Here is a 14,948-nt window from a genome sequence, read left to right as displayed (position 1 = left end):
CAAAGGTTCTGTTCTGACAGGCTCTTGTCAATACAAATTTCCTCTATTGATAAGTGATTTAAGAAAGACTCGGTGGCTACACGAAACAGCTGTTGAACAGGAAAGTTTAACAAAGACGAAATAAAGAAAAGAAGATTTCCTCACTCTCGGCCGTCACTGACACAGCTGCCTTCCTGTTTCCATAAAAAAAAACGGCAGGTTCAGATCAACGAGTTTCCAAGTAATGTGTTCTCTTCTAGGGACAGCTACCTTTGATCTAAAATGTTTTCACTTCAAATGAAATCCGAATCACAGCACTTCAAAACTGCGCTGAACATGGTTACAGCGTTTTAAAGTCACTTTAAAAATGCATTAGAAAATATTCACAAGCATTCAAAAAAGCAGTGTAACAGGTTAGGTGCAGCTGTAGCTCAGGAGGTAGAGCGGGTTGTCCAGTAATCGGAGGGTTGCAGGTTCGATCCCGACTCCCACCGGAGAATGCTGCTGTTGTGTCCTTGGGCAAGACACTCAACCCACCTTGACTGCTGGTGGCGGTCTGCGGGACTGGTGGCACCTGTGTTCAGCAGGGCTCGCCTCCGTCAGCACACCCCAGGGCAGCTGTGGCTACATTACAGTTCATCACCACCAGCATGTGGTTGTGTGTGTGAATGGGTTGATGACTCGTTGTGTTGTGAAGCGCCTTGGGGGGTTGTAGAACCCTTAAGAAGACGCTATACAAATACAGGCCCTTTATAGGGTGAAACGTCTTCTCACACTCATAAAGGGTTGACTTGTCTCCTTGAACAAAAGTTTGATCAAGTTAAATAATCTAAAACGTAAAAAATTTAAAGGTGTAGAAAGCTGAAAAAACATTCTTTAAAACTTATTTCTGATTATAATTGGTCACTCTGAGTTTTTCATGCAGGCCGAACATGAAAATAGTCTCCTACACTCCTGTGGTCTCCTGCATTAGCTTCTGATAGTAAATAGACGGTGAAATTCTAGGATTTGAAAATCCTGACCGTGTGACATCACACTGTCACTTAATATTCATGTCTCACTCATCTTGACTCGCAACGGGGAATGCTGTTGTTGGTTTAGCATCCAGGAAACAGCAGAGAATGTCTCGGCTAGCAGAAGCTAACCGTTAGCATTAGCAACTCCACCGCACAGCTTGACTCCTTCAGGCTTGAGTTATTTGTGGGGAAAAAACATCAACATTGCAAAGCCAACAGAGTCAGTAGCCGTTTTTACAGAACAATGCCGTCAACATCAGGGACCCTTAAGTCATTTATAGGTGGCGATGGCGACATGAAGAGGGCATGGGGGTGGTCTCTGCGATGCCGCGGACTTTAATTTTTCTTGGACATAATTTGCTTTTATTGCAATTGAAGCCACGATCTGTTGCGCCATGCACAATAGCCATTTATAAGACAGAGCATTGCCGCATTATTACTATCAAGCAAAATCCGTGCAATGCCAGCATGGCGCGTTTATAAGACACATCGTTGTGGTAAAATGACGCCGATTTGCCGGCATGGTGTGTCTTGTAAAAAGGGCTAGTGGTAGAGTTGTGCTGCTGTTAGCCAATCAGAGACAAGATGCCCAAATATCAGGAAATAAGACTCCAAATCCTGTCGTCTGAAGCTCAGCTGTGGTCCGGCTAATATCTAGTTCGTAAAACAGGTGCACCAGTGCTTTGTTTCCCCAGAGTATGACTTACAAGGCTTTCATTCCTACTAGAGACCACTGCAAATGCACTGATTAAACGGGTGTTCCACACCTTTAAAGAGAGACATTCCCAGCTGTATTTTTCATTAGATTAGATTATTTATATCCAGTTTCTAAGATGGAAAAGAGAATACTCGAGAAAAGTCGTTAAACTGAACTTTAATAATTACGCTGAGACCTAATCTGCACCCTGCTGGATTTGACTCATCTTCCTGTAATTGTCTTACTCTCAGCGGAACTCTTCAGGCTCTGTAATTCCCTCTGCTATGTGACATGAGTTAGCAGACCTGCACAACACCTGCTCGGCGGTGAGACTGCTGTCAGGACTGTGACTCGGCCTTTTGTCTTCTGTCCACTGTAATCCCTGCATGTGTAAGAGGATCCTCTAAGAGCAGGATAACTCCTTCTAATCGGTTTCAAACACTGCAGGAGGGACCAAAATCCACTAACTTCTCATTTACTTCTGTCCTTATTAGGAGACTTTTACTGGTGATTACTCCTACACTAGTGCTCTCATGCTCCGGATTAGCAAAACTCCTCATTTGTGAATCTGAAGACGAGGCGGCCAGGAGGTCCGGGGAGCTAAATGACTCGCTTCGATTGAACTTTGATGATATTGGTGGGGAATTGGAGGGGAACCCGGACGAGCCCTGCTGGCCCGCAGAAGGGTAAATGATCCATGGTGGTTCGGGGACGGGGAGGGTCACACACAAGCACACTCTTTGTATGGCTCTAATCCCCCCAGCCAACACAGCTTTGGCCAGGTTTCATCATGAAAGTGCCATGAAATAACTACTTTTTTTCTCTCTCTCTCCTCGCAGTAAATCTCCCCTAATCCTGGGGGCTGCGGAGACAAAGGCCTCTGGGACCTAATCCTGGAGCTTTTAGTGGGGCTGAGGGGCTGCCCGACAGAGCCTCTTCTAAATGACTTATTCCTATCGGACACTAATACAGCTTGACAGCCAAGAACGGTGAAAGGAGGAGGAAAAAGCCAGAGGATAAAAAAGACCAAAAATATTTTCACATATTTTAGAAGTTTGAGGAGTTGTTTGTACATGAGCAGAGCATTAAGACTGGTCCGAACCCTAAAATCACACAACTTTATTTGTGGATTTCAATAATAAACCAAGATCTATGTTTTACTCTCATCTGATTTTAGTGCAGGATCGGAATGTGCCTGTCATCTAATGTCACACCCAAGAGTTATACTCCAGTGTAAAACATCCATTCTGCAAACTATTTTAGTCACAGTTGATCACGCTCCTTTGCTGTTGAACCAAACTTGATGCATAATCTTGTGCAATGCTACAAGATCCCATGTGATGCATTAGCATTCAGAGTATGTGCAGCTGCCAACACAATTGTTGCTCAATGTCTGGAAAATGTACAGACGTGATCATTATTGTGTTCATTGGCTGCATAGACATCTGCAAGTGGACTGACTCTGAAGTAAAAAAAACTGTTGACATGCATCAGTAGATTCAGAAAACTTAATTTATATTCATCCATTGTTTCCTAACAAACACACACACACACACACACACACACACACACACACACACACACACACATGCACACCAAATGATTAGAGAGCTTCTTAACACTTTGGAAAAAAACACATTTGCTGCTCTTTCTCATAGTTCTTTAATTTTCTCCTCAAATTGTTTAACTTTCATTCAGTCCCAAAGGAGCTGCTGCATGTGGGCGGGTTTTATTTTTGAGGGGCTGAAATCTAAAAGTTTGAATTGATTGAACAAAAAAGCTGGTAACACTTTACAATAAAGGTCCCTTTATTAACGTTACTTGGTGTATTATTAAGCATTAATAACTATAAGCCTTAAAACTGCTTATTATTCATTTTATTTTAATTAATGCATTATTAAGCAGACGTTTCCCTCTGGCCCTTTGTCCTAACTCTAAGGACACATAAGGGCGTGTCCAGGGAGTGGCCTTGGAATCTGATTGGCCACCCCAGGTGTCACCACACTGAAATCCCTTTAAATAGACCTTTCATTGTCCACAAAAGGCTTGAAGTAAAACAAAAAAGCATAACCACTGGTGCCACATATGCACAAAGTAGTGCCTCACCTGGGCCACCCCATAAGATCTGGACACGCCACTGCGTATTAGTTGATCAAGAACGTTAATAAGGGGATCATAATAATGCATTAAGTGATGTTATTGTAAAGTGTTACCAAAAATCTTTTACTTGTGATTTAAATGGTTGAATAATTTTCCTATGAAAAGAGCTGCAGATGATAATAAATGAATAATAGTTTTCTTTTGCCCTTGAGTGTGTGTGTGTGTGTGTGTGTGTGTGTGTGTGTGTGTGTGTGTGTGTGTGTGTGTGTGTGTTATTCGGATTTAGTATCTCAGATCGGTGCAGAAATGATCCTCTTTGAGCAGGATTCAGATTAACGTCACATTGTGACAGTTCATGGATAAAATATGGCGCCTGTTAATAAAACAAACCCTTCTGAGACACACCCCCTCTTTATGAGGGGCGTGGGGGGCCAGCAGCAGAGGTATGGGAGAAAAGAGAGTGAGAAGGAGGACAATCAAAGGCTGTTATTTTAATCTGGGCAGTCACGGAGATTAGCTCACCACATTGTTTTAATTGTTTTAACGGGAGGGCATGAAACGCGCTCTTATTGGGCGATCCTTGGCACAAATCTCTCAAGTTCAATAGTTTCAAAAACTTGAGCTCCTTGCCAGTCCCCTCTCCCCCCCTCATCCCACCTAATCCCGGCTAATACCTTTCCTTCTATTGGCTAATGGCTGAAGGGAGCCGGGGTAAACGGGGTTTAAATAGTCCAGGGTGAGAATGGGTTCACAAAAACAGATCTGCTGCGGCTGCGCGAGGAGCTAAGGCCCCAAACTGGACCGGGTGGACACGGGACTGCACGTTGTCTCATGCACGCAGAAACTCACCTGGATCTCAGGTAAACAGACCGATAAACTCACCCTGCGAGTGCAGGGATTTCAGGAGCAGAATACCTGGTCATTTCCTTCTGATGAACGGGACAAAACACTTTTAGTTTTGCTGCTTGAAACGCGGATTTGTTGTTGTTGTTAAAAAAGGGTTAGCAAGGATTAGTGTGTTTAAAATAATAGTAACGTTACCGTTAACCATTGTTAACTATTAAGTGTTCTTAAGGTTAGGACAAAGGATCATTTAATAGTTTATTAATGATTAATGATGCACTAAGCAACATTAATAAAGGGACTGTTATTGCAAAGTGTTACTGTAACTTGTATGAATATGTATTATTATTATTATTATTATTATTATTTCCTCTCAAATAAACCAACTTGTCTACAAACGTAGTCAAAGAGAACAAACGTGGTATTTTCCTCAGATTATTTTGTGCTTAAATTGTATCAAACAACTGGTAAAATAATAATAATAATAATGATAATAATAATAATAACAATAATGCATAGGTTGTATATAGCGCATTTAACCACTACTCAAAGACGCTTTACAATCAGAGAGAAGGAGACAGTAAAATAAATTAACAGGCTTTAAATGCTTGATTAAACAGGCAAGTTTTCAGGAGTTTTTTTTTTTTTTTTTTGAATGTATGAAATGAGTCAGCAGTGCGACAATGTTGGGGGAGAGAGTTCCATAAAAGTGGAAGAATGAGAATACGGAGCAAAAGTTAATTTATGACAATAATTCAGCTGGAGTGAGAGACCATCTAAAGGCTCAGGAACCTTTTGCAGCTGTTTTAAAGTTCATTAGCTGGTCAGAGTGTGACATTTTGAGTCTAGAATATTGAACCTGTTCACAATATTCTTGTCTGCAATTTTAAATGTGGGGTTTTCATTAGCTGTAAGCCATGATCATCACCGTGATAACAAATAAAGGCTTGAAATATCTGGGTTTGCATGTAATGAGTCAGTCTCATTTATTAGTTTCACCTTTTGAGTAGAATTACATAAAATAAACAAACTTTTGCACCATATTCTCGTTGCTTTCAGCTGTTGTCTGTGTTTTGGGGGGATTAGGACAGGGCTTTATGTCGTTCTAGAAGTCCAGAGCAAATAAACTTATTGAAAGTATTTTTTTTTTTATTATTCAGAATGAACTCCATGAGTTTGTGTGGGACGTTTGGTGGTGGAGTTTATTCCCTCCACGGAGTGAACCCACTGCTGTTCGACCTGCGCCACCAGGTGGCGGAAGAGCACCACTCCTACTCTGCTCCTCTTGCGACCCACTCCTTCTCTGTGGCAGAGAGGCTTGCAGGTAGTTTATCAACCCAAAGCACAAAACACTTATAACACGCCATATCAAGTTTTAATTGCTATTCTTGCTGATTTCTGTGTTCATTAATTACCACGTTTATTCTTGAGCTGTGAGAATCAGAAAAATTAATCCTGATGAGGCTTTTCGTAATCTATCAGGAATCATTAATCTGTAAATACAGTTATTTAAGAAGATTTTCTATTTCATGAGCAGTGAAACTGTCTTAACAAACACATCAATGCATTATCCACTTATGTAAATATTTAAAATGGTATTTGTATGTAAAAATCTACTTTACTGACCACCAGCAGCATTCATATTGCATTTATTTCATCTGATAGTCCAGAGGCAGATAGTCATTTTAATTCTATTTCAGGATTCAGTGTTCATGTTAAGAGAGCGGACCCACCACATTCCTAAATCCAAACAAACCCGATCCCTCTGTTGATTGGGAGCTTCTGATTAAAGTTATTTTTTCCTGTCAGAGTTGATCCTTGAGGCCCGTTATGGTAACCAGCAGAAGCAGCGACGCAGCCGTACAGCCTTCACGGTGTCCCAGCTGCAGGCTCTAGAAAAGGCCTTCCAGCAAACACAGTACCCAGACGTTAGCATGAGGGAGAGGCTGGCCGTGTGCATCAACTTACCAGAGGCTCGCATTCAGGTGACGGCTCACTCCACCCATCACCTGACTCACGTTTGATTAGTTTCCTCCTTTGCGGTTTTGTCATAAACCTGCTGCTAATTGTGCATAAGCCTTATTTTATTTAACCTGTAAAGTTTGTTAATCACTTAAACTTTGCCTTTACTCCTCCATATACAGGTATGGTTCAAGAACCGGAGGGCCAAGTTTCGTAAAGGTCAGAGAGGATCCCCGCTCTCAAGAGACATGAGTAGGGAGGAAGCTTCACCTGACAGTAAGGTGGGACAGGAGGAAGTCAGGACAGAAGACAAACAGGACATCATCACCCCTCTTCTTTTCTGTCCTACTCCAGCAGCTTGTGATGATAAAGCCAAGGACTCAGACTCTGACACTCTGACACCATGCACCCTCAGAGTCCACTCTCCTCCAATTCCTCCCTTCATGGCAGTGGAGACCTACCGACTACCTCATCAGACGGTTCTGTCTACTGAGCTCGCCCTCCCCCCGCTGTTCTGGCCCATCATGCAACAGCACGGTTCCATCTGGAGAGATCCTTCATCCAAAAACTGCAGCCACTCCTTTCAGACCACATCCTCCAGTAAAGTGGTGTGTCACCCTCACTTAGGGCTGTAGCCAGAATCAAATTTCGCCTTCAGAAATCTGCTCCATGTGGAATATGCAGCACTAGCAGTCCACAGAATGTACATTTTAGTTTATCTGAAGGAATTTTAAACAGAATATTTGCTTCAGATAAATAAAACAGTTTTTCTGCCTTCACTAATGTTTTTTCCCCCCTGTCTTGTATGTGTTTTTTAATCATTCAACAGGTAGCAACATTTACACATTTAGATTTTTTTCCTGCATTGTTTAGCCGGTGTCGGTACAGGATCGGCTCGGGTGCAGGATCGGCTCGGGGTCCTTCGACTGCCGATGACGTCACATTACTGCAAATCTACTCGGCTTTCACACACTCGTTTTGGAAAGACATCAGCAGTTTTGTTAATAAATTCTTGTTTGTTAACAAAAATGTTTTCTTTATAATTGTAATTTGTTAATAAAACGCCACATTATCTTTGTTTTGTAAAGAATGTGAAACTGCATAAAACCAACATCGGACTGACAAAATATAGAACAGTTCTTATATGTGAAGCCATATCTGTTTGTATTAATGTGGAGCTCGTCTGTATATTTCCTTAGTTGTTATCTAAATGCATTCTTTGACTCAAAATATTCCTTGGTGTCTTTCAATAAAGTTCTTAGATTTCATTTTGCCCCATTTCATCAACATCAAGAGCTTTTGGGGGTCACCGTTTACCATTTGCTTATATTTTACATTTCCTTTAGAAATTCAAACATGTTTTCTCCAAAAAGTGTTGATTTTTGGACTACAGGACCACAACCGCTAAGACTACGGCCGCAAATTTGTTCTGACCAATCAAAATCATAACGTGATAACGTCACTTCCGTAAGCTTCATGTTCAGCCAATCAACTACTTTGATGTCATCGGCAGTCGAAGGACCCCGAGCCATCCTGCACCCGAGCAGATCCTGTACCGACACCGGATTGACCAATATACGATGTTTCAGACAGAAATTGTTAAAAGTACTTGGGAAAGGATTCTTATTCTGCCTCAGCACCTCAACATGGATGCATGGAATAACTTTTTTGCACTTCTATTTCTGTAAATCATTCAAGTCTTGCAACAAATTTAGAATTTTTGTTGTGAAAAAGTTGTTCTTTTCAACAAAAATGTTTCTATTTTTAAAATTGAAGTGGTCACTAGAGGAAAAAAAAAAGATTTACATGCATATGTCAGGATCAGAAATTCTGTAATATAAAACAAACATTCGGTTTGTCTGATTCACCAGTTTGTTATTGATTATATAATAACTAAGAAATAACAAAATAACGCAGTGGCATTTGAGAAAAATGTGCTAATTTACAAAACTATAACTTGAATGGTGTGTACTCATTTAATGTTAGATTAAAGCTTACGTAACAGTAAATGTTGGGGCTGTTTATTTTATTTCTGTGTGAGAACTTTTTTATGGCAGTTTATTTTAAAAGGCTTTTATTTTATTTGTTTACATCTTATAAAATCGAATAATGTTATTTTTTACTTTTAATACTATTTAGGATTGTTTTGTGTTTGTATTTACTTATTTATTCGTTTAAGCACTTTATGATTTTTTAAAATGTGAACATTCACAAAGTTTTAGATGTAAAAGGCAAATCTCGCTAGTGCAGCGTTTAGACTTTCAAGTCTCGCGAGACTGCCTTGGTTTCAGTTCAACGGAAGGTAAACGCTTGTCAACTAAACTCAAACCAGTTTCGAGCAGCTCTTCCCTCTTCGGGGGTACTACCGGGTAATACGCACGCTCGCCTGATGTTGTGTCATATCCACCAAACCAGTTGCGCCGGCTTTCCTACGCAGCTCAAAGTGAATCAGCGTGACGCTGCGAGGTTGAGAGAGGCTTAAAGAGACCACAGCGAAATTATAGCAACTTGAGGATAAGAGAAGAAGCCAAACGGGAAATAATTTCATGTTCGAAGAACCATGAAGATTCGGACGACGTTTCGATAGCTAACAAACATTTCAGGGTAATATGCTGTATTTTGACGACTAAAGGAGATTACAGCATATCTCCGTGTTTGGACCGTGTCGTTGATGTTTCGTGTGCTAGCTTGCTAATGGCTAGTACTGGGTCCAGGTTGTCGCTAGTGTGCTGTCGGCGGTAGGATTAAGGAGTCGCCCGGTGTTGTGTTGAAAAAAGCACCCCTTGACACAGCACTCTTAAGCACATTTGAAGGCAGTTTGTTAACTAAAAGTAACTAGTAGAAAAAAAGTGAAAAACTGACTTGTGGTTTTCTGTACCCGAAAATGGCCTATCAAAAATGGTCTATTTTACAGTTTTATTTTATTTGTTTCCATAAATGTACACCGTTGATGATATGCTTGACACAGGACTGTGTTCTCCTTATCATGATGAAATATTTATAACGTGAAATATGTTTGAGTGTAGCATGGAACAACAATGGTAGTGTGAATTTAAGGGCTGTCCTGATCCGAAATACTTGAAAACGATCTCCTCACAACATAATTTAACATAAAATCACACTCGTTCAGTTTAAAAATAACATAATTTAACACGGGTATCTTTTAGGGGCAATGAAAAACAAAAAACAGTTTAAACATTACTTTTACTCTGTTTAAGAAAAGAAGCACTTTGAAATGCACTTCCTGTGACGGGGGTGTTTTCCGCGGTAGGGGTGCTTTTTTTCGGCATAACACTGGAAGTGGTCTGGGTGGCGACTGTAGCTGGAATCTGAGCTATAAAACAAAAATTCCAGGTAAATCCATTAACTTTTCTATTCTTTCGAATCGCCGCTCGATAATATTTGTGACGACATTGTTGGGACGGTTATATTTTTCCAGTTATTAAGCATTTACTTACTAGCCTGGTAGCATCGGTTATGTCATTCAATTAATTTTTTATGTTTTGTCTTGCTTCATCGTATTTACTTCAGCAAACATTTAGGTAGGCTGTGTTTTTGCCTACAAGATCGTTAACGGATTAGATAACGTTAAATGTAGCTAACTGTTTTTCATATTAGCCGCTAGGCCAAAAGGGACGGTGTTTGTTGGTGCTAGCTCTGACTATCCGGCCTTGTCCGTCGCTAACGCCAGCTTTTTTCTTCTCTCCAGAGCCCCTTTGACCGCATTTGTTCGAAATATGTTTTTACTGTGTGGTTAGTTTTATTAAATAGCACACGTGTTAATAAAAGTTCAGAGCCAGCGATTCGTTCGGATCTCCGAAAATTCATGCTAAACGAGAACACTGTTAGTAGCTTGTTAGCTGTTACCAACACGGCTTAAAGACGGGTGTTAGCACCACACACAAAAAAAGAGGAAACTTGGTCATCGGTTTTGCTCTCTACTATTTATTATCACTTTTTGTTTATTTCTGGATTTGTATTCGATTTGTTGGGAGTTTTGCCTTCCCCTACTGCTAGCTTTACAAATGTAGCATCCAGACCCATTCCAACTTCAAAATGTAGGTTTGGGGAAATATTATTGATTAAATAATTTCTTTGTACTTTTTTTTAAAGCTGCACCAGAATTTGAAAACCTATTACTTTCTACTTATTACATTTTAAACAAATTGATTCCAAACAGCTGGCAACAAAGTGGGCAACTTCTTGATATGATTAGACATGAGGGCTAAACTTTACTAAAGAAAGGGTATTACAGTATTTGCTTACAGGCGGCATCTATGGCACTTCAGTTGTTGGACTGCTACTTTTTGGTTTACCTTGAGAAATGATGTCTCATATATTTTCTGCTTTTGACTCGAGCATCACCAAAGGTGGTTTGAGGCCAGGGTTTTCTGTTGAACCAGATCTTTTTACAGAGAGCAAGCCTTGAGACCAGATCATTTCCAGAACCAGGTCCAGAACACTACTAGAGCACCTCAAATTGCATGGTGTAACTAATTAAATACACCAATGTGGATACACCTGCAATTTCAATATAGTTGAGACAAAATTAGAATTAAATATGGTTTTGCACTATTGCTAACATGTTGAATATTGCTTTGTGAAATTTAGGAGCAGGATTCAGTTTTATGATTAAGATTATTTTATGATGAGTAGCAAGAATCAGAAAAGTCAGAATGAAAGAAATGATAATACAGCTGAGTGAAGCATTGCATATTTACTTCCAGCATTTTGTTAATGTGTATTTACACACTATTAGGGTTGTCACGGAGTGAAAATTTAACCTCACGGTTATAGTGACCAAAATTACCACGGTTTTCGGTATTTTTGCGGTATTTTTTTTAAACGTGCTACATTTTCACACAATTAAATAAACCCTGTATGTCAGGAAATATTGTCCTCAGTTTGTGTCTAAATTTAGCCTAAAATGTGTTATTTTGTAATTATGTTGTTTATTTGTTTACATTTTTTCCCTTTAGTCTTTAAAATACCAATATTTGCCCATAACTTCTTATTTTTTGTCTGTTTGATGTCATCATTTTAAAAATATTAGATCAGATGATACTCAGTACTCAAGTAGCCTTCTAATCAGATACTTTTTTACCCTTGAGTAATAAACCCTATATCAGGAAAATGTTGTCCTCGGTTTGTGTCCTTCCAGTGACCTTTGCAGATGTGGGAAAATGTCATCAGGCAGTAATCATTGTTAAATTCATAATTATTCTCAGAGAGAGACCAACTCTTATCTGCCCCTGGGAGCCCCGTAATGCATAGCGTCATTTCAACATGGGGGTGTCCGCGACACGGTTTATATGCAGGTAGCTGCGCTGCGGCTGCTTTATATAGCGACTTGTTGCATTCTCCCTCAACCCAAATCCTCGGATCGCGCATTTTAGCTAAAACGCTAACGTTAGCTTGCCTTGACTGTAGAGTTGTGGGTGATGGTCACGCAGATGTGTCATGAGATTTGAAGCGTTGCTGCCTTTCACAGACACTTTTTCTGCACGTGCTGCAAACAGGATAGCTGTCTTCTATCAACTGTCCCTCGGCATTCTCCAAATATCCAAAAGATGCCCGTACTTCCCACTTTGTCTTCTTTGAGGGATAAAAAAATGATCTCCTGTGCGCTGCTGTCTCCTCCTTTGGCCATTTTTTCAGCTTTAGCTTCAAGAAAGTTTTAGTTGTAAACAAAGTGCGCATGTGCCGCCGGCAACTTCAGCAGATGGTACGGTGGCTGGTAAGGGTCACCGTGCCTACACCGCAGCCACGGTAAACCCACCGAGATAATATAGTTTTTTTAAAAACAAGACGGTTATTATTATTGTCAACTTTTTTTCCGGGGTTTACCGCTACACCGGTTACCGTGACAACCCTACACACTATACAATGGTTGTAAAGAGCCCTTTAAAATGTACGTATTGGTAATCCTGGCAAACTGTTATAATTCCTACACCGTTCACCTGATTTGGATGTAAATACTCTCAAATAAAAGCTGACAGTCTGCAGTTAAAGCACATCTTGTTCGTTTCATTTGAAATCCATTGTGGTTGTGTATCCACTGTGGATCCACAGCAATCAATTTCCCTCTGGGATTAAAGTATTTTTGAATTGAATCAAATTTGTATAGAGCCAAAAATGTTAGCATTGTGTCGATGTCCCAATATTTATGGACCTGACTGTATGTATGGCCTATAGAAATTCCATTCAAAGACCTTGGTTTACTCATACATACTGTGCCACCTAAGCAATCTTTTTTAAATGACTAAAAATGTAATGTCCAATGGCTTTTACTAATGCTAGACTACTCTAAAAGTGAGTGAACATTGAAGATTTTCTTTTCTTTTTTTACTAATCTAATTCATTTTGTTTCACGTTTTCTTACACAAATTTTTAAATATAGCAATTTAATTCATTAATGTTTTTTAATTTGTTATATTTTAATCTTTTCAACTCTTTAAAAAATACCTATTGCCATCATCAAGTATTTCATTTCCTAAATGATATTTTCTTCTTCTTAAACACTGGTGTGTGTCACTCAAAATGGAGGGTGATGCAGTGTATTGACTGATTGCACGCTTGATTTGTAGGTTGATTCTTTTGTGTGTGTGCACAGCAGTAATAAAAAAAATGCTTGGCATTCACACTTACAGATTTCCTGTGGATTGCTCGTATGGCCAATATTGTTTACTCAGAAGACACCTTGAACGCTTCAGTAACAACAGTAATTGTAATAAAGCTCGATGACTTGGAATAAATGGACCAAACAGATTAAAATCGCAAATGTACTACATATAATTCATGTTGAATGTTTTACAACATAGCCCAATCATCTTCAGCAAATCTAAGTTACAGTTCTGTTTTCCACCCTGAAAGTGTTCTTTTGACAGATATAACCTGGTTATCTGTAGACTAGACTATCCAATGAGTTCCAGTGATGCGAATTGTGTGATGAGATGAGGCATTATGGCAGTCATTGATCTGTGTAAGTGCCTTTCCATAAAGAGAAGCTGCTTGTAGCTATCGCCTGCACTACCTGCTGCCTTTTGCATTAGAAGCATCTTGGATTGTAGACATAAGGAAATGAGTGGCTTTGTTTAGAGACGTCATGATAAGCTGAAAAGAGATGGACCAAATTATGTTTGATGTTTTATCCTGGTTTTGTTGATGTGATCATTTATAAGTAGTTTAGTAACATTTATTGTATTTGATGTGAAACATTTGAGAGTGGAAAAGTTTTCAAAAGTTTGCAGGTCTTTTTTTTCCCTCTCTTCTTGTCCTGATCCTCCATTTGTCTGAGAACCTTCAGTATTTTCAAAAATTGCCTATGGTGGAAACAAACATGTCGCATCATCAGTCTTTATTGACATTAAGTGTGAATTCTTGTGAGGTTCCTACATTTATTTGTGCTTTTACACTATAGGTTTACATGCAAAAGAGATGTTTTCTCCAGTGTCTCAGGTCTTCTGTACAAAACCTCTGGTCCTATTGATTGCCTTATTGAATTTGCTTTGCACCAGTAGGCTTCAAGATCCTATTTCAGCAGTAGTATGAATCAGCCATACTCTGCATAATTTGATATTCATACAAAAGGTTTAAATCTGTTACTTTTTCTAGAAAAAAATTGCCTCTCATTTGCCTTTAAGTGACATGGAAACAGACTGTTTTATTAGTATTTTCTCTCTGATTGTCTCTTGATAGGTGTGTCATGTTTTACAGAATATTGATGTTATTTTTGCCATTTAAAAAAAAAGTGCTCAGTTTTCATAAGGTGATGTTGACAACAACCAATTCATTGCCATATTTTTGTGTAAATATTTTACATGATTTATTTTTACCAAAGTAAATGGAGTGCTTCCACATTTTTAATAATCACACTCTCGTTTTTTTTTGTGTTATTTATTACAAAAACATGTTGGATGGATCTTGTAAGAATAAGCTAGTAATTTCATGTGTGACTGATTAAGGCTACTGTCACATAATCATAGCCTATAAACTAATTGTATTGTTTTTACTTTTGCAGATTACTCGTTGTCATCAAACCAATCCATAACCTGTTCGGCACTTTCTCAAATGCTGGATTGCCTCCTGCCGTGGCCCTGCAACATGAAGAGTTTCCAATGTGTAAATGAAGGCTGACCAGAAGGAAGGAGGCACTCCAGATGATGTTCCCAAGTGGCCTTGTGGATGCAGTAGCTGTGTGCCGGAGTGCTTTTCCATAACAAGCGTTGTATGTTTGTCAGTGGGAACACCTTAGTGCAACCTGCCATTACCTTCAGCCGGGGACAAACTACTCTGGGACTGATTTTTAGAAGCCCACACAGACAGTCATCTCTTTTAAACGGCAAACGCAA

The 14,948-nt window shown here is 39.5% G+C and overlaps 1 protein-coding gene across 1 annotated transcript; it reads left to right on the top strand.

Annotated features, from left to right (window-relative positions):
• The first annotated feature begins 4,548 nt into the window (after positions 1-4,548).
• On the top strand, positions 4,549-7,376 carry dmbx2 (diencephalon/mesencephalon homeobox 2). The gene is made up of 5 exons (XM_070554251.1): positions 4,549-4,652; positions 5,796-5,959; positions 6,445-6,620; positions 6,780-6,873; positions 6,952-7,376. The coding sequence occupies exons 1-5, from the start codon at positions 4,624-4,626 to the stop codon at positions 7,230-7,232; spliced, it is 744 nt and encodes a 247-aa protein (XP_070410352.1). The 5' UTR covers positions 4,549-4,623; the 3' UTR covers positions 7,233-7,376.
• The last annotated feature ends 7,572 nt before the right edge of the window (positions 7,377-14,948 follow it).

Source organism: Nothobranchius furzeri, chromosome 8 (assembly GCF_043380555.1).
Source record: "Nothobranchius furzeri strain GRZ-AD chromosome 8, NfurGRZ-RIMD1, whole genome shotgun sequence".
NCBI classification, from domain to species: domain Eukaryota; kingdom Metazoa; phylum Chordata; class Actinopteri; order Cyprinodontiformes; family Nothobranchiidae; genus Nothobranchius; species Nothobranchius furzeri.
This window is presented reverse-complemented; position numbering and strand designations above follow the sequence as displayed.